This window comes from Orycteropus afer, unplaced genomic scaffold (assembly GCF_000298275.1).
Source record: "Orycteropus afer afer isolate SDZICR_OR568_19922 unplaced genomic scaffold, OryAfe1.0 scaffold00037, whole genome shotgun sequence".
In the NCBI taxonomy this organism is placed as follows: Eukaryota; Metazoa; Chordata; class Mammalia; order Tubulidentata; family Orycteropodidae; genus Orycteropus; species Orycteropus afer.
In genome coordinates, this window is record NW_006921624.1 from 3,838,674 (window position 1) to 3,859,327 (window position 20,654).

Genomic DNA, 20,654 nt, shown 5'->3' on the forward strand with positions numbered 1-20,654 from the left:
GGCAGTATCACTATGGAAGTAGGATTGCCCAACCTTCCTTCCGAGGAGTGGCTGGTGGGTTTGAACCGCCAGCCTTCTGGTTAGCAGTCAAGTGATTTAGCGACTATGCTACCAGAGCTCCCAACTAACACTGTAGTATAAATATATTGGAAGGATTGTTGTTGTTATGTGCCATCGAGTCAAACCTGACTCATAGTGACCCCTCCTTGGGTTTCCAAGGCAGTATCACTATGGAAGTACATTGCCCCATCTTCCTTCTGAGGAGTGGCTGGTGGGTTTGAACCACCACCCTTCTGGTTAGCAGTCAAGTGCCTTAGGCACTATGCTACCAGAGCTCCCAATAGACAAAAGTATATGACAGGGGCAGGGGGAGGAGAGAGAAGAAGTAAGTCCTCTTCCACAGTGGAAGTCAATAGATAATGCTCAAAATGGGAACATCAAAAAGTAACTCTATAACCACATGATTTACAAACATGGAAGTAAATCCAAAATACTCAGCCAAAGGAGCAGTTACTTTTGAGGAGGAGCTGACTTTTTTTGGGGGGGAAATGAATCAAATAGAACTATTTGACTCTTTAAACTTTCTGCAAGTACAGGCAGACTTCGGAGATACTGTTGATTTGGTTCCAGGCCACCACAATAAAGCAAATATCCCAATAAAGCAAGTCATACGAATTTTTGATTTCCCAGTGCACATGAAAGTTATGTTTACACTGTACTGCAGTGTATTAAGTATATAATGTTGTTGATGTTATGTGCCGCCGCCTCGAACCCGACTCATAGCGACCGCCTCTTGGGTTTCCGAGGTAGTATCACTACTGAAGTAAACTGCCCCATCTTCCTTCCGAGGAGTGGCTGGTGGGTTTGAACCACCAGCCTTCTGGTTAGCAATCAAGTGCCTTAGGCACTACGCTACCAGAGCTCCCAAGTATATAATAGCATTATGAAAATGTTTAAAGTATTGTGAGAATCACCAAAATGTGACACAGAGACACAAAGTGAGCACATGTTTGGGGAAAATGATACCAGTAGACTTGCTTGACACAGGGTTGCCATAAACCTTCAATGTTTGAAAAATGCAGTATCTGTGAAGCTCAGTAAAGCAAACCACAATAAAATGAAGTCTGCCTGTAGAACCTTGATTTAAAAAAATTAAAACTAAAGCAAACAAATAAACCAGAAACCCCTACAAGTTCATAGCTAGAAAAACTAAAACGCAAGTGAAAGAGCAAGAGCTGAGAAGAACAGTCCTGAATATGATATATGGTTCCTGTTCATATTTGTGAAAATATGCTCTGTGTTTTCACAAGGAAAAAGTTGGAAGGATATACCAAAGTACTTTTATCTCTGGATTAAGAGTAATTTTTCCCTCCTTTTATTACACTTGTCTGAACTTTTTGCCAAATACTGCCTTTATAATCAGACAACAGTGCTATTTCATATTACAGAAAAGGGAAATAATGAGAAATGAGGGAGGAAAACTGGGTACAAAGATGTTCGTTACAGAATTATTTCTAACAGTAAAAAGTCAGAAACAACCTGTCTAGTAATCAGGAAATGGACAGTGGTGCATGTACCCAGGGAAATATTTTACAGGTGTTAAGAAGACTCTAAAATAGTTTATACTTGTATTATATGCTTTTCACCTTTAATCATGCTGCACTTTGGGCTTAGGATCCCTGTTTTCTTCCTTCCTCTTCCTTTTCAGGAAGCCTCTCTAAAACCAGTTTGTTCTGTAAACTTTCACCCAAATCACAATTAAAAAAAATAATAATAAAGCCCTCTGACAGCTACCTCCATCACCTCCCCCCTCTGAGCTCACCTCCATCCACCTGTGTGAGTTACCCTGTTCTGTGTTCTCGAGATATGTGAGCAGATGCTCTACACCGTACTTGCCACCTAGTATTACAATTGCCTGTCTTTCTCTTTTCCCCACTAAGTTTGAGCCTTCTTGAGAGCTGGGATTGGGTCTTATTTGTTTTATCACTTCAAGACAAAGCACAAGGTATAATGTATGTTAGGTACTTAATGTTTGCTGGATAAAGGAATGAGTAATGTGAAAAATGCTTGTGTTACAAGTCAAGTAGATTAGGGAAAGTAGTATCTATACTTCAGAGTATTATGAGGATTAGATGGGAAAATTCATGTAAAGCATCTAGCATAATGCCTACCACATAGATGTCCAGTGAATGGTAACCATAAAGAGAATGGTGATCATGCTAATAACTGTATACTTTTTATTTTCAACAGATAGTCCCAGTACAGGCCTTGGACCTTGTGGGTGGATTTTGGTGGCTGCCTCATTCTTATTCACACTGATAACTTTCCCAATATCAATATGGATGTGCATAAAGGTAAAGAACATTTCTTCTGCATCTGACAAGGAGTCAACTCTTAACCTACATAAGCCCACTTAGTACACCTGTGTGAGTGTGTGAGACAGAGGCCATACTGGCCTATCATTCTTTCTCCTTCATCTCGCTTTAGGTAAACTCATTCTATTATTTCATCAGAATAATGGAATCTGAATAATTCTTTTTAGCTATTATTTATCAGTCCTTCCACATGGGTTAAAATAAGGCTCACGATCTAAAATACGAAGTAAGGGATCTCTGTGAGATGGGCTTGTGAGACAAGGTCTCCCATCACCATGTCAGGGTTTGGTGGTTGGCTCCCCTGTTCAGTGTGACCTTTGCCATGTTTCTCACCTGTGAAGTGGAAGGAATTAACAACCTGCTTCATAAGGCTGCTGTGAACACTAATGAATTAGTGTATCTAATTGTAGTTATCACAATGCCTGGCACATGGTAAGTGCCCCACAAATACTGGCTGTTTTTTTCTATAAGGCTCTTAATACTCTGATAAATGTCTATCATTTACATATTACTAAAACGGTAACATATGCTCCAAGCATTTTCAGATAAATTTGTGATTATTATGATTGAAGGAATCAGGAGAAAAACTATAAGGACTTTAGCATTTATGTTTCTAAATTAACAATATATAATGTAGTTAAATAATAATATTAAGGATCGAGGTTATGAATTTGTTTTTATATAGTTCTCTGTACTTTCCAAATTTTATACAAAAAACGTCTATTGCTTTTATATAACCGGTAGAAAGCCATAGCAAATAAATAGCATGGTTGTGAAGGTGGTAATTAAACACTGAATATATGATTTATAGATGTTATCTGGTGGGTTATAGAGAAAAAAATAAGACAGGCATCTTGTTTAGAGCAGAAATAGATATATTTAATATTGTATACTTAAATATTTAAGAAGTCATACGGGGAGGGGAGGGGAGGGAACACTGCAAAAATAAAAATAAAAAAATAGTAAAAGTTATACGTGTAAATATTTGTATTCATCATGCTGAATTCTTGGCGCGTGTGTGTTGTTTTAATTCTAGATCATAAAAGAGTATGAAAGAGCCATCATCTTTAGATTGGGTCGCATTTTACAAGGAGGAGCCAAAGGACCTGGTTAGTACTGGGATTCTGGATTATTTGTCTGGAGAATGAAATTCTTTTTATTGCTGTGCTTTCCCTTATGAGAGTGTCTTCTCTGTTGACCTGGGAGAGAGTACATGTGTAGTAGGAGTTGTATAACAATAGCAGTGATACAAGCCAGGTTTACTTAGTCATCTTTTCTTTTCCTCTTTTCCCCTCCCCTTCCCATTTGAGCTGATAAGATTATCTTAGCCCAGGAATTGTTGTTGCAGCCGGACTCTTAGCCCAGGAATAATTTATGCAATTGAGGTATAAGGTCCCTGGGGTAGGGGAAAGAAAGAGAACTGAAGTAGCAGTGAGAGTTACTACCAATTATTCATTTGACAAGCTTTGATTAAGCTTCTACTGTGTTGGCAGTTCAAACCCATCCAGCAAGCCACAGAAAAGGTTGGTGATCTGCTTTTTATAAAGGTTACAGCCAAGAAAACCCTATGGAGCAGTTCTACTCTGTAACACAAGGGTCACCATGAGTTGGAATTGACTCGGCAGCAGTGGGTTCTGTTTGTTTGATGTTCCAGTAGAAGAATTCTAGAGACTACTGGGAGTGCAAAGGGACTAAAACACAGTCCTAACCTCAAGTATTTCACTCTCTAGTGGTGGGACACCACAGTCCTATGTGATATTATAAATCAAGTAATCAGAGAGCTATGGGAACACAGAGAAGAGAGACTGCCCCAAACTAGTGGGATGAGACAGAGCTTTTCTGGAGGTACAATCTTGGCTGAGTCTTCAGGCATGAAAAAGGATTAGCCAGAGGAGAGGTATTCCAGCAGAAACAGCAGCAAAGCAACATGGAAGAGCATATTGCAAGGTCAAAGAACTGCAGGCAGCTCAGTCCAGCTAGAGTCCAGGGTGTGAGGAGAGGGGAGGGGCTGAAGGCATGGGGGAGGTGCATGCATGACTTTGTACTTTAGGAAATAGTGCTCTGCTTGCACCTTAGAAGAAGCTCTGGTGGCGTAGTGCCTAAGGCATTTGACTGCTAACCAGAAGGCTGCAGGTTCAAACCCACCAGCCAGTCCTCTGAAGGAAGACTGGGCAACCTACTTCTGTAGAGATACTGCCTCGGAAACCCAAGGAGGGAGTCACTTAGAGAATGGATTGTAGCAGAGAAGCTGGAAGAAACAGAAAGGTAGCGTAGGAAGCAGTTGCATTGGTCCAAGGGAAAAATTATGCATGGCAGTAACAGTGGAGACATATAAGGAAATGAAGTCCACAGGCCTTGATGGGGACACTTAGATATGGGAAGCAAGAAAGAAGAGTCCAGGATAACATTCTTGGCTTCTGGCTCATAGGGGGTAATTTACTGAGATGAATTGGGGGTTTTCTATTGATTAAATGCTTCTATTAGAATTGAAGGGAACCAGTTAGGTGCCTGTGGCTCTTTATAACCCTCCATGTACCTCTGTTGCAGGTTTGTTTTTTATTCTGCCGTGCACTGACAGCTTCATCAAAGTGGACATGAGAACCATTTCATTTGACATTCCTCCTCAGGAGGTAAGGCAGTCTTTCGCTTTGAGTAACTGAAATGTGTGCCAAAGTGCTTTACAATGAGAAACAGCATAGTATAGTGGTTAGCGCACAGGCTCTAGAGCCTGACTGTCCACCCTTTCCTAGCTGTGTGACCTTGAGCAAGTTCTTTAACATCTATGCCTCAGTTTCCTCATCTGTAAATAGAGGTTATAATAATAGAACCTACTCTATAGTGTTACTTTGAGGATTAAATGAAAAATTATATTTAGAGTACTTAGAACAATGCCTGGTAAATAGAAGTGCTATGTAAGTGCTATTATTATTATAAAACATCAAGTGTAATGTTAGCATCATCATTGTCATCTTTTTTTAAAAATTTTTTTTGTGATTTGGGTGAAAGTTTACAGAGCAAATTCATTTTCCATGTATCAGTTCATATACACTTTGTCTCATGATATTGACTGCAGTTTCCCACAATGCAACAGCTGTCTTCCCACTTCCTCCCCATAGTTACTTCTTGCCTGTGTCCTTCCCTCCCATGCACCCCTGCACCTGAGCTGTCTCCCTGTGCATACATAGCCCTTCTGTTCTCCCATGTGTCATCATTTTTTTTTTGCTATCGTTTTTCTTCTCTGGGTTTCTGATCGAAACACAATATTCCTTCTTAAAGTTCTTTTTTTTTTTTTTCACTTCTTAAAGTTCTTGATTTTATTCTCAATAATTGTTTAGAAAAATTAGAAACTTCTCACGTAATATTTGAGATAAACCATATGCTATTAATGCTTTATATTATTTTGTGATTTTTCAGACTACTTCATAAATATTTTCACAGTATTTGAAACTCACAGCAGAACCTCTAGATAGTATATAGGTGCAGTGAGACAAAAGAATTTCTCCAGACTACAGTGGCAGGGCCAGAGCTAAACTCCAGCTCTTTGAATCCCCTACCCATGCTTGTTCCACAGTTCTATGCTAAATGCATTCTAAATTAGCTTCATTATGGCCCTTAAGTAGTGATGGCCATATGGGTACTACATCTTAGGATGCATAACAATCATAGATGAAATGGGACACAAAAGAATACTTACTGTCAGTGTTCCCAGGCCAAAGGTCAGGTGCTCAGCAGGGTCACAGAGCCTGGCCAAGTTGCCTTCTCTTATCACAAAATCCAGAAACCAGCTCAGGAACTTCCTTGCTGATATCAATCCAAGTTATGGGTGACATCAGACTTTATAACCCAAACATACATATTGCTGCCAGAACTAATTTTTACCCACAACAAAAGAACAAGACTGAGAGCATTGCTGTGTTCTCTGCATGTTTTCCCATCTTTCAGGGAAGTCTGACTCTCAGAAGCAGCCCTTTCAGGGTAGCTGAGAACTCTTCTGGCACTTGCCTCTGTAAATATTGCAGACATCTGGCTGGTAGACTTGCTGTAAGCTTCTGCCTTCCAGCTGCATTCTCCTCTCCTGCAAGCTGCTGAGTGCAGAGCCGTTTAGAACTTGGCAAGCAATCCTTTTTCCGATCTCCTGTGAACTTAACTTTGAAGGGAGATAAACAAACACTCTGCCTATGATAAACAGTTGGCAGAGAGGCTGCAGCTTTAGGGAGCGCTGGCTGTGGCAGAGTCACAGTGGCAGGAATTTATCTGGGAATGATGCACATTTTCTTATCACATCATGGCAAATGATTAATTTTCACACAAGATGGTACAAATTCCCCACTTCTCTTCCCAGTAACAAGTATTTTTAGATTAGTACTTTGATGCCTGGCAGTGAGATCAGCTATGTAGTAATATTGTTATTCCCTTCCACTTACACAGCTCTTAACACTTTCAAAAGATATTCATAAACACCTTATTTGATCTTTGCAGAAATTTGGTTGACTTGGGCAGAATTATTAGCCCTGCCTCACAATGAGGAATCCCTAGGTCAAACAGTTTAAAAGTCTTATAGAAATTACCTAGGAAAATACAGGCAGACCTCAAACTACAATTCAGCCCTCCTGACTCACTCCTTATCTCTTTGTCAGTCAATATATTCCTAGAACCTTCAAAACAAAAAAACAAAAACCCATTGCCATTGAGTTGATTCTGACTCATAGTGACCCTTTAGGACAGAGTAGAACTACCCCATAGGGTTTCCGAGGCTATAATCTTCACAGAAGCAGACTGCCACACTTTCTCCTATGTACCAAGTGGTAGGTTCAGATGACTGACTTTTCTATTAGCAGCTGAGCACTTAACCACTGTGCCACCTTTCCTAGGACCATGTTTTCAATTCACTTCTGAATTATTGACCACCTGCTATGTACCGAGGAGCTCTGGTGGTGCAGTGCCTAAGGCATTTGACTGCTAACCAGAAGGTTGGTGGTTCAAACCCATCAGCTGCTCCATGGAAGGAAGATGGGGCAATCTGCTTCCGTAAAGATTTACCACGTTAGAAACCCAATGGGAGGTTGCTATGAGTCAGAATCAACTTGGTGGCAGTGGGTTTGGTCTGGTTTGCTATGTATCAAGCATTCTGCCAGTGCTAGAGATATAAATACACACACACACACACACAGGGGCACTCACACACTCACTATCCATGCCTCAAAGTCATCGTCTGCTAGAGAAGTAGACATATAAATAGATAATGTCACTACAGTGTAAGGTACAATGGATGTGCAAAGGAAAGAGTGCTTACCTTGCTGAATGTGTCAGGGAAGTTTCACAGAGAGAAACTTGGGCTGTGTCTTGAATGGATAGTACAAATGAGCTAGTCTGTTGCTGTGTGAGAGAGAGAACAGAGAGGACATGCAGGAATACCTTTATAAAGACTAGGAGCATGGACATGGTGCATGCATGTGGTGACCTGCATGTGGTCTGATGTATCGTGTGTGCATGAGGGAGTGGGGAGAAATGACACCAGAGAGGCATGGCCAGATGACGCTGTGGCAGGGCCAGATGTCAGAGGACTTATATACCAAACTAAGGACTTACTCAGAAGGCAGTAGGGAGGCACCGAAGCATTTTAGCCAGGGATTACTTAAATTAGGGCTGAGGTATTGTGGCATAAAGTATAGAGGAGGGATTGGGGACAAAGTAAAACAGTAGTTTATTGTCTAAATTAGCTTATTATAGTTCACCAAGTTAGTGTTTTACTCAAAGTTAATACCAGTATCCCAGATGAAGAAATAATAATAAAATCTAATTCTTACATAGCACTTACCATGTACTGGACACTATTCTAGGCACTTAAATATATTAACTCATTGATTGTAGCAACACTCTGCTAAGGTAGGTAGTATTATTAATGTTGATTTCACAGATAAGGAAACTGAAACCCAGCGAGGTTCAGTAACTTGAATTACTGTTTTCCTGGAGCCTCTCAATCAGACAAATTTTCAGTTCAAAACAAAGTTTTGTTAAACATTATATGTTGTTGTTATTGTTGTTATGTGCTGTCGAGTCGGACCTGACTCATAGCGACCCCTCCTTGGGTTTCCGAGGCAGTATCACTATGGAAGTAGGATTGCCCAACCTTCCTTCGGAGGAGTGGCTGGTGGGTTTGAACCGCCAGCCTTCTGGTTAGCAGTCAAGTGCCTTAGCCACTATGCTACCAGAGCTCCTCAACATTATATAGCATGCTATAAATATTTTTTACCTTGCCCTAGCCCTGTGAAACCATTTCCCGAGTGCTTTTTATTCCAGTAATACTGTCCTACTTGTAATTTATCAAACCTAGGCTCTCCCACACCTCTGTGCCTCTTCATATACTGTTCTCTCTGCTGCAAGTGTTTGTCAGCTCCACTTCCCACCCTCAGAAAATGTTTTCTTTCTTTCTTCAAGACTCAGTTGAAGCGTCACTTCTACCACCCACAACTACCTTCCCGCTGTCCTTTAAAGCCTCCCTTGATTCCTCACACTCCTTGAAAATGAAGCTCAAGTCTTCTCAAACCTAATACCCTGGTACCTAATACAGTGTCTGTTACAGAGTAGCCTTTCTATTAATATCTGTGAACAATTGAGTGAAATTACGAATTAATGTGTTTTACTAAATTGTCAAAATACAGTTAACTTCCTCATGTCTTATTAAAGAAAATCAGCTAGTGTTTTAAGATGCTCTGAAGAACAGCTTTTCTCATAGTTGTATTAAAGAAATAGCTGGTTAACAGATGTAAAATTGCTTGCCTAATCTTGTAGATCCTCACCAAGGATTCGGTGACAATTAGTGTGGATGGTGTGGTCTATTACCGCGTTCAGAATGCAACCCTGGCTGTGGCGAATATCACCAATGCTGACTCAGCAACCCGTCTTTTGGCACAAACTACTCTTAGGAATGTTCTGGGCACCAAGAACCTTTCTCAGATCCTCTCTGACAGAGAAGAAATTGCACACAACATGCAGGTGAGGAGCACTGTGATGCCACGAGTTAAAAAACAAGGCAAAGGGTCAGTGGTTGTTGAGAACCTTTTATTAATTCAAGTTGAGGAACCCTTGGTGCTTTTCTTCATAGCAAGGTTTTCTCGAATTTGATAGAAGGGAACTTTTCACACTAGCAGTTCCAAGAGTTAATAACACTCAGATACATGCATTGCTGTTTATTCCCTCCTGTGTGTGTGTGTGTGTGTGTGTGTGCGCGTTTTCTTCCAGAATTAGTATGAACCTTTTCTGTAGCGTTATTTTTCAGCAAGATAGTGCAAGTATTGTTAAAGCTTTATTCCATTGAATTCTCTTGTGACTCTTACTCTTTCCATTCTTAACTGAGTAACAAATGTTGAGTTAAACCTGTTTGTTTAAAATATTTATATTTTTTAAAGTTCCTAAAAATAGGAATTTTATTATTTGTACAAACTTCACTGTGGATAAAATCTGTGTTCTTATTTGATTCCCACAACAACCTTATGGATAGATGGTATGGTTTTATTTCTGCCATTCTAAAGGGAGGAAGTCGAAGCAAAAAGAAATAACATGGCCCACACAGAGTCACATTAGCTCAGGGATCAACAAACTATGGCCCGTGAGTGGACCCCCTGCTGTTGTAGATAAAGTTTTATTAGAACACAGCCACACACATTTGTTCATGTATTGTCTATGGCAGCTTTTAACCTATAATATCATGGTTGAATAGTTGTGACAGAGATCACAAATAAATACCATCTTACCCTTTACGAAAAAGTTTGCCAACCCTTGCGTTAGCTTGTTAGTAGCAGAATCAGAATCAGCTCTTTAGTCCCCCGGTCCCTGCTTCCCCATTTTTCTCCTATTTCTCTCCAGGTGTCATGGAGTTGATTGCAACTCATGGCAACTCCATATGTGTCCGATTACAACTGTGCTCCATGGGGTTTTCAGTGACTGATTTTGTAAAAGTAGATTGCCAAGCCTATTTTTCCGAGTGGCCCCTGGATGGATTTGAACCTCCAACTCCTTCAGTTAGCAGCTGAATGCATTAACTGTTTGCACCATGCAGAGACTCCATTCTCCTATAGGACAGCTACCTCTGTAGCTCTCCCTTAGCTCTTTATCTGCTCCAGGTCCCAGTGAATACAGCCACTGTAGGCATCTGGATTGGGCTGAACAGTGCTTACCTTTTCTCTTTCTAATAGTGTACCCTGGATGATGCCACTGATGACTGGGGAATAAAGGTGGAGCGCGTGGAAATTAAGGACGTGAAACTCCCGGTGCAGCTCCAGAGAGCTATGGCTGCAGAAGCCGAAGCAGCCCGGGAGGCCCGAGCCAAGGTAACCTTTGTTTTTTGTTTTTTCAGTTTATTTTTCCTATTGAGGTTTTGGTTTTGGTAATGACAATAAGTAAGTCATGCCTAGAGTAAAAAATTTGAACTAACTCTGAATTATTTACTAACGGTGAAAGACTTCCCTTATCTCAAATCCAGTTTCCCCAGACACTACCACTCTTAACAGTCATTGGAGTCATTGGATACAGGAATATCTTAACCAAACCCAAGGGCAGGAAGAAGAGTCAGGCCTCACCAGCATTAGAATCAAGGACCAGGAGCCAGAAAACAGCCAGAACTCAAGGGAGCTAATGATTCCATTTCCTGGGCCACATCTCACTATAGATAGCACATGGTAGAAAATGTCAGACTCCCAAGTTTATATGTCTTCCCAATTGAACACTAGAGGAGACAGCCCAGCTTTAATTCCAGATTCACAGAAGAGATATCCTCCTTGGTGCAGCTTTGGTGAAAGGACAAAGTCATATACTAATAAGGTCCCATAGTCCCAGGCCCATGAATGAGGTGGAAGAAGAGGGTCAGTTTTCATAGGAGGGGTTGCTGTGGGTGTGATCCATCTCCCAAAATACAAGAGCAAACCAATTTCTTGTTGTTGTTGTTATAAAATAGTAGTGAGTGGTGCTAATGGACTGTTCTAGTCTACCCTTCTATAACGATGCCCTTTAAGCCACAAATTGGCCACTATAATTTGTTTGCCGGCACCAAAAGAATACTGGCTCGTTTACTTGCACACTGCCTCCAGAATTTTCTATTAACAATAATTTTTAGGCTTTCCTAATGTGGTAACTGATGTTTGTGATGATGGCCTAGTGATAGGGCAAAATCCTCAAGTGCCTTCTCTCAAAACTAAAACCATCACATTTAGAAGATTAAATTATATTTAAGATAATGTTATTAAATATGCCCTACTATAATCTAATTATTTTAGAAATTATGTTTTTACTGAGAATATATAATTAACCAAAAGCTCTGTTTCCAAAGCATATTGAATAATAGAATTTACCATACACAGATTACGTAGAATATCAGAACCAGAAGAGTCCTTGGAGATTATCTTTCTAAGGTGACAAATACCTCTCCCAGATGCTGCCACTCCGCCCCCCTATTCCCATGCCAGTAATTAACCAGAGCACTGTTTTCCACTGAGCTTAGACTTGGCTTCAGAACCCTCAGTGCTCCTCTTAACAACCATCAATTGCTTGGAGTTGGCTGTCAAAATGAAACTTGTTTGCCATTCTGCTATTCAGATGAAAAATTGAAGTCCAGAAAAATAAGTGTTTTCCTTAAGGTCTAACAGTCAATTAGTGGCAGTAGAAGTTAGAACTCCCCTCTGTTCCACATTATCTTTTTTTTTTTTTTTTTTTAACTTTCTATCTCGGAAGGAAGGTTGGGCAATCCTACTTCCGTAGTGATACCGCCTAGGAAACCCAAGGAGGGGTTGCTATGAGTTGGCGCCGACTCGACGGCATATAACAACAACAACAACATTGTGATATGGGTGAAATTTCACAGAACATATTTGTTTCATTCAACAGTTCATACTCATTTTGTTTCGTGACACTGATTACAATCCCCACAGTGTAACAGCTCTCTTCCTACTTTCTCCCTGTGGTTACCCTTTCCCAGTGTCCTTATCTATGCATTTCTGTCTCCCTAGTTATCTCCATGCTCAAATGCTGCCCTTCCTCCCATGGTTGGTTGTTCCAAGGAGTGCATCTCCCTGGTGTAATTATTCAGCTCCTAGGACTATCGTTTAGCGAGTTTAATTCTAGGCCTGAAGAGTTCTTAGGGGCCAGGGGCCATAGACTCGAGGGTTTCACCAGTTTCTATCCCACCAGTAATCCTGATCTTTTTTGTGTTTTTAAATTTTGTTCCCCATTTTTCTCCCACTGCATCTAGCATCTCCAATTCTGATCCCTTTCTGAGTTGTTGGCATTGGTAGCTAGGCACCATCTCGTTCTTCTGATCTTAGGGTCATGTGGCTGAGGTTCCCATGGTCCCTTGGACTAATTGTTTCCATGCATCTTTGGGTTTTTTTTTTTTTTTTTTTTTTTTCACTCTTCTGTGCTCCGGATGCTCCACATTATCTTCTCTGGGACTTCCCCACGGATGTGACCTGAGCCCCTTCCATGAGCATTCTCACTGGTTTGGAAAGAGGGTTCCTATCTTCCCTTGATAACAATAAGAAATGACAAAGGAAGCCTGTTGGAATTCTGGATTACCGTGCTCCCTCGTAGATGGGGCTCTGGGGCCAGTCCAGAAATAGTCTCATGACCAGGACAGTGACTGCCTTTAAGATGATGGTTAACATATAGAACCACAGTGAGGCCTAGGCCTTCTATAAAATACAGTAATCCTGCAACAACCATAAGGCTTAGCTTCAAGTTTTCATTAAAAATAAGAGGTCATAGTTTCTTCAACATATAAATTACAAAGGAAAAGAGAAAGAACGTGGGAAAGCCTATAGATTAAGAGCCTTCAGAGAAAAACTCCTCAGGTTCATTAGCCATCAGGGAAATGCAAATTCACACCACAAGAAGATGCCACACTAGACATCCATCAGAATGCCAGGCATACCTACAGAATTATAAATAATAAGTATATTATAAAAAAACAGACAAATAGAAACTAACCAGTTGTGGGTGATGAAGGAACTAGAACTCTCATACTCTGCTGGTGGGAATATAAGGTGGTACAACCACATTGGAAAGCTGTCTGGCAAGACCTACTGAAAGTAAACATATATATACACACACTCTATGAGCCAGCAGCTTCGCCCCTAAGAATGTCTCTAACAGAAACACACTTAAATGCTCATGTAAGGCACCTGCTGGAATGTTCACAGCAGCACTCTGTCATTGCCCCAGTCGCAAGCTGCCCAGGTGCCCATCTCGGGTTTACTCCCATATAGGACACAGCAAGGAGAATGAACAGTCTACATATAAATGCTCATAAACATAATATTGATTGAAAGAAGTCAGTCACAAAAAAAAAAGGGAGATTCTCCCGAGAATTTGTACAGCATGCTAGCTGAACCTCTTGTAAAAGTTTTTTACACCGGCCCTTAATGGTTTGAAATGTAAGGTTTTTGCACTTGCAGTCTCCCTTGTTTCCTTTTCATACTTCTCAGAAAAATGCCTGGCATGTGCTTTCAGGATCATATGCCTAGACCTAGCCTTCTGTTAGTTGAAATGCAAAAGACCACCTTTCTGTGCCCTTCCCTCTGACCAGCCCATTTGGTCAGCAGAAGGAGAGAAGCTGATGTGTGTACACTCTCACATACATGAAAATACCTGATTGAACTATACAAAACATTGTTCCACCTCCTACTTTGGCGAGTAGCGACTGGGATCTTAAAAGCTAGCAAGCTGCCATCTAGATACAACAATGGGTCTCTCCTCGTCAAGAAGAAGAAAATCAAAATTAATGGAAACAATCAGTCCTAGCGACTGGTACACCATCTGATCTGCAACCTATACAACTATGAGACCAGAAGAACTAGATGGTGCCCGGCTACCACTGTCATCCACTTGGAAGGGATGTAGGAGATCCTGCATAGAGAGGGAGAACAATGTGGAACAAAACTCAAAATCATTTGAAGGTGGGGACCAGGTTTGCTGGTCCAGTAGAGCCTGGTAGAACCACTGAGACTATGGCCCCTAGCTGCCCTTCAGGTCTGGAATTGAACCCACTCCTGTGGTTGCCAGCCAAACAATGTACAGGCATGTGAGTTAAACATTTACCTCAAGTAGACACACGCCCTAGAGAGAACAATCATGGGAGAAGGAAGGGCTGCTTATGCACAGGGAGACAGCTCAGGGCGCAGAAGAGTATGGAGGGATGGACACTGGGAAGAGGTAACTATGGGGAGGAAGTGGGAGGGGAGCTGTTGCATTGTAAATTTTGGTCAATGACATGAGACAAAGTATATTATGTGAACTGTTGTATGAAAAGTGAATTTACTCTGTAAATCTTCACCCAAATCAAAATAAAATTAAAAAAAAAAAAAATACGTGATTGAGAATGCCAGTTTGTAAATCAAGCAGTGTTGATCGACAGGGAATTACTGCACATTTGGCAAAAGCTCCGGAGGCCGACAAGTCGTGTGCTTTGCTCTCTGAGAGCCTATCAGCAGAGTGTACTTGGCCTGTATTTAGGGAAGCCAGTGGTGGTGTTCTCGCATCCTTGGCAGTCGGCTCAGAGCAGCTTTTCTGTTAACAACGTGTGTGCCCAGCTGGTGGGCCTGGCTTCCCAGTCAAGAGACCACATTGATTAGTAAGGGAAGATGAGATATCTTTGTAGTTGATCCATATCCACATAAAAACAGCACCTAATTGGACATCTGAGATGACATGGAAAGAATGCAGAGCCTGTTGTTCTCGTGGTGGGTTTTTTTCCAGCGTCTGCTCTGCAGTGCCTGCCTTGGAGGACAGTTACATGACTGGTTATCTTTAGGCATGGCTGGCACTTTGCCCTTTGCAGCCCTAGGTAGCACATAACGGTTTGCCTTGATAAGTTAAGGTCCTTTCTGTCAGTAATTGCCATATCCTATAGCCCTTATCTCAGTTAATGGCATTACCCATGGAACTTAAACCTGTATTCCTGTACTTAAAGCCTGTATTCCCCTCTCCTCCCCATACCCAGTCAGTCTCCAAATTCTGTTGATTCTCCCTCTTGAAGAGCTCCCAAATGCATTTCCTCATCCTTCCCTATACCAGTGAATCTCACCAACCTCTCTGAAGCAGTTCTACTTGCAGCTTTCAATCTCTTCTCTTCAAATCTGTGCTCAGACATCCGTCATAGGGTTTCCTAAAACTAGATCTCCTGCTGTTACTTACCTACTTAAAATCATTCAGTGGTTCTCCATTGCCTGCAGAGAGATCCAACAACCTGGCCTTCCCTGCGACTTCGGATCCTGGCTCCTACTCATCCTCCACTTTTCTCTTCTTCCTCCCACAGCATTGAGACACTTACAGTTTTCTAGAATATACCAGGTTTTTTACTATGCAAAGTATTTTTCATTCATTCTACCTGAAATGTTTTTCTTCATCTTTGTCCAACTAGCAGACTTTCCATCCTTTAATATGACTTCCTCACCTCACCCTCTGCAAAAATTCCTTTCCTCTCCATACTAGCAGTAGGCCTTGTCTGTATATCGGTTATCGTATTTATCACACCAGAACTGACATAACAAAGCTACTTGTTTGCATGTCTTCTCTGCTTGAGCAAGACCTCCTTCAGGGTAGAGATTCTGCTCACTATCTGTATCTCTGGGAGCTCTGGTGGCGTAGTGCCTAAGGCATTTGACTGCTAACCAGAAGGCTGGCGGTTCAAACCCACCAGACACTCCTTGGAAGAAAATTGGGCAATCTACTTCCATAGCGATTCTGCCTCGGAAACCCAGGGAGCGGTCTCTATGAGTCAGATCTGACTCGACGGCAGTGAGTTTGGGTTTTTTTGGTATCCCTGTCTCCTCTACTGGAGTTGACTCTTAGAAGGTCCCAGAGTTTGCTGTATAAGTGAATGGAATTCAATTGGTCATAAGACCATTGCTGCCAACTCTGATATTTGCAGGAGTATTATGAACTGTTAGTATTTTGAGATTTATTGAGGATGAACTGGTGAAACCGTACTTTTAATCTTGATGATTATGGTATCTTTACACCTTTTCTTCTCCTAGGTTTACTAATCAAAAGTAACTGCCTTGCCATAGCTTCTGGACTTTGTTTATTTTCTTGTGGTAAAAAGCTTCTGACTGTTTTATGTATTAAATTGGATCCCAAAATCAGGTTTTGATTTGTCACTCACTATTCCTGTGTGATAGCCTCCATGTGTACTTTCAACATTTAATATACCTCTGTCTTCCTCACAGTGGTCCTATAAGCAGTTGTCTCATTTTAAATATGAGAACTTGAGGCTTGGGGATGTTAAATAAGCTCTTTGGGGATATTCAATTAAGAAGCGTTAGATTTGGGTAAAAATTTGTCATTCCCAAGCCCCTGTTCTCTCCAGTGATCTTCATAAATTTTTTTGCCCATGTAACCCCTAAAAGAATTCAGAAAAAACTATATATTTCCACACACGTTTTAACATGTAAAAATTTTCATCATGAGTTTTTATACTTGGAAAATGTATAATTGTATTGTACAAATTGGCATATTGTAAATATTCACATTCTAAAATAAAATTATTAACATCATCCTTATAAATGTAGCCAGTGAAATCTAAATAACAAGGATATAATCATCCATCTAAAAATATGTGAATGAGGTCTTATTTACACTCAAAAATTTTATCTAATACATTTTATTGTGAATTACTTTATTTCCCTACTGCAGCATATTTAGTATGTAAGTTAAAATTAATTTTTTAAATTTCCTATGACTATAGGAAGCCCTGGGGGTACAGAGGTTAAGCATTCATTCAGCTGCTAACTGAAAGGTTGGTGATTTGAACCCACCAGCTGCTCCTGTGGAAGAAAGATGTGGCAGTCTGCTTCTATAAAGACTACAGCCTTGGAAACCCTATAGGGCAGTTCTGTTCTGCTCTGTAGGGCACTATGAATAGGACTCAATTGCAATGGGTTAATAAACAAAGATCTGAATATTTCAGAAGATCTTCTAAATAAAATAAAATTTTATAAAAAATGTTTCTCTTAATAAGATGAATGAGGAATTCATTATTTGTAGATGGCTGTTATTGTTAGAATGAGACAAGATTTAACATCTAGTTCCATTTCTCTTTTTCATTTTTATAAGAACTAAGAAGCCTTGTCTCCATAAATAAATAGATAGAAATGGAAGTTTTGGTTAACATCATGTTACGTAGTTCTTAACACTCTGAGTTTATGTGCTAAACAATCATACAACAAATATGTTTAAAGATCTATCAGCTTTCAGTTGAATAAGGTCCCTTTCTTTGAAATCAAAGAATTGGAAATCCACCTGACTTACAAAAAAGGATTTGTATCCAGTCATTGGAGTTATTCACTTTCTCAGCACCTATTTTGAATTGTCCCTTTGTTTGGTCTGCTGGCAAGTGGGAGAAAGGCCATGGTGAAAGAGGAAGTCTGAACTTCAGGCAAATCAGATTTAGGAAGAAGGACAGAAGGAAACGAGTACCACCTGAGATACACATACCCCAGTTTGAAGATTGTTGTGCTACACCTACACCATGCTGCACTCTCCAGTTGTATTCTCTCTGTTTATTCCCACTGTTCAGGTCATCGCTGCCGAGGGAGAAATGAATGCATCCAGGGCTCTGAAGGAAGCCTCTATTGTCATCACTGAATCTCCTGCAGCCCTTCAGCTCCGGTACCTTCAGACCCTGACCACCATCGCTGCTGAGAAAAACTCGACGATTGTCTTCCCTCTGCCCATAGATATGTTACAAGGCATCGTGGGGGCAAAACACTGAGCCACATAGGCCAAGGCAGAGATGCGCTACCCCCTGCAAAGGAGGAAGTAGGGGACCAAATTAGCTTTTAACCCATAAGGAGAGAGTAGGGTAGGGGAACTTGCATTTTCTCCCTCCCTTTCCTTTCCCCTATGTTGAGTTTGTTGTTCTTAGAATACATAGTGATCAGAAAGACAGATGAAACAATGTTTAGCTTGTAAATACTGGGAGAGAGAAATAGACTGATGATTTATGTAAGACATGTCTTTAAAATATTTAAAATTCTTACTTTCAGATCATTCTGTAGGTTAAATCCCTCTTCTTTTGGTTTCCCTTGAGTCATTCTGCACCCTCTATCAGCAGCTAAGCCAAAGGCAAGAACAGAGGCCATAGCACTGCCTGATAACCCTAGCTGGATAAATGCTCTGCAAAAAGCTATCACCTTATGCTGTAACCAGCTTCTCTGGGCCATACGTGCCTTACTTCCAGGGAGCCTTAATTGAAGGAAATGTCCTTAATGTCTTTTTACTTTTTGGACATAAACATGTTTCAAAATAATCCTCACTTGAGAGTAGAGGTTTTCTTGACTGAACCCGTCAGCACTGGAGGAAATGGTCAAGACTTCAAAAATATTACTCTAATCCTATAAAGACCTTAAAACCTGCCAGTTTAGAGGTCTTTTTAAAAATAACATGTGTTTCTTTTTTATTTTTTAAACTTTTTTGAGCCTCCTTTTCGAGTAAATGAGTCCTCTGTGTTCTACTGTTCAAACCAGCTAAATAGCTTATCCCAAAAGTCCCACAAGTACTTGTTTCTTACTTCTGCCTATTTTCATATATCAGGTTTTAAATAGTTTTAATTTTTTAAAATAAAGGTTTCTCAAATTTCTATAAGGAATTGTTTGTATACCCATTTGAATAGCTTAAGAACTAATGTACTTTTTGATGTCTTCAGAAAACCATTCTGTTTTACTCTCTGCATGCTAGTAACTATTGTACATTGTGAAATATCTTGGTTACTGACTCATTCATTAAGTAATATAAGGAATTCACAGTATAATGGACTCATGATACTTAATTAGCTTGGGTAGATGCTATCAAACTTAGGATATCTATATAGATTTATGGATTTTCTTTTTCAAATCTCAATCGTTTTGCCTGGTAAGTCTTTTTCTATCATATGGGCTGATTCTGAAAGAAATGGTCAACTTTGCTAATCTCCAGTTTCTTAGTCTGTAGTATTAGGAAACACTTTCCATTTTGCAGATGCCTGTGAATCTGAGCAACCTGACATTGTTCCTACTGGTCTGGAAGGCTGGCTGGTGGTGACATTTGTAACACTTCCTCTTTGAGGCTCTGTGTTCACTTGGAGAAGTCTAAGAATCGTGGCTTTCTTATCCAGGGCCACCCTCCCCACCTGTCAGATCACTCTGTGTCTGCGTCCCCACACTCCACTTACAAGCTTATTTTAGAAACCTTGAACCACCCTTTCTTCGTGTATCAGATTATTAACTGAGTTTATTGAAGGCATATGGAACATGTTGACTTAGAACTCAAGTTACATTTATATTCTGAATCTTAAGTGATGGTTCTCTGTTTTGTGAGGTGCCTCACCTTGACTACCGAGAACTGGGAGAAACAGCTCCATATCTTAATTGAAAATCTCTTCTCAGACATGAGTAACAATGCTTTTGGGTCCTTGAGTTTCAATATCTCCAGTTACCAAACATCTTTGCCTTCTTGCCTTGTGAACCCATAGCCCTACAAGTTGGAATTAAATTGCTTGGGGAGAGGGAAACATAGAATGAGCTTTAGGATGAGTGTATCAGTGCAAGTTTCTTTCCAAGTGGCCTCCCTTTCCAGTGACAGACATAAAATAATAAAGTATGTACTTTTACTAATTTTCTTTGGGTGAGAGTGTGTTCCTGCCTGCATTGAGTGTGTGTAGATTTCATTTTTCAGATGTGGTACATGATATCCTCCAGTCCTGGGCTGGCTGCCTTGTCGCCTTTGTGTGTTCTCACTGGCCAGAGGAAGTGGGGGTGGGGAGGCTGCAGTTACCGATCTAACATCTCCCATCTCCAAGCTCCCTCTGATGCATCTGGTCATGCATTTTTCCAGGGGAATTTGAGAGCCATATGCCCCCTAAAGTCTTGGCTGACTTCACTTCTTTTGCCTTTCTCAGACAGGAGAGTAACCCACTTCTTGCTGTCACTGGGTGTTTTGGTTACCTCTCATGTTGCTTTGCCAGGAATAGACCACAAATGAGATGGCTTAAAGAAACAGGAGTTTATTCTCTTAACAGTTTTTAAGACTAGAAGTCCAAGTTATAAGTGCCAGGTTCAAGAGGCTGGGTGAAAGCCCCTCAACCTTGGGCTTCAGCTCTGCCTCCTGCTCCCAGCCCACTGGAGCTGGAGGGTTTCTTCACTCAGCCAGCTGACAGACCTAAGGTCAACAAGTGAAAAGGCACAGCCCTGATATTACCAAATCACACAGTGGGCCATTGATTCAAGTCCATTGAAAGTTCCCAGATCAGCAGGG

The 20,654-nt window shown here is 40.7% G+C and overlaps 1 protein-coding gene across 1 annotated transcript in view; it reads left to right on the forward strand.

Moving 5' to 3' along the window:
* Window positions 1–18,206, forward strand: part of STOM (stomatin) — a 36,637-nt gene extending 18,431 nt beyond the window's left edge. Inside the window, 7 exon segments of the mRNA XM_007936650.2 lie at window positions 2,251–2,354; window positions 3,412–3,484; window positions 4,923–5,005; window positions 9,168–9,371; window positions 10,571–10,705; window positions 17,941–18,132; window positions 18,135–18,206. Coding sequence (XP_007934841.2) covers window positions 2,251–2,354; window positions 3,412–3,484; window positions 4,923–5,005; window positions 9,168–9,371; window positions 10,571–10,705; window positions 17,941–18,132; window positions 18,135–18,206 — 863 coding nt within the window.
* The last annotated feature ends 2,448 nt before the right edge of the window (window positions 18,207–20,654 follow it).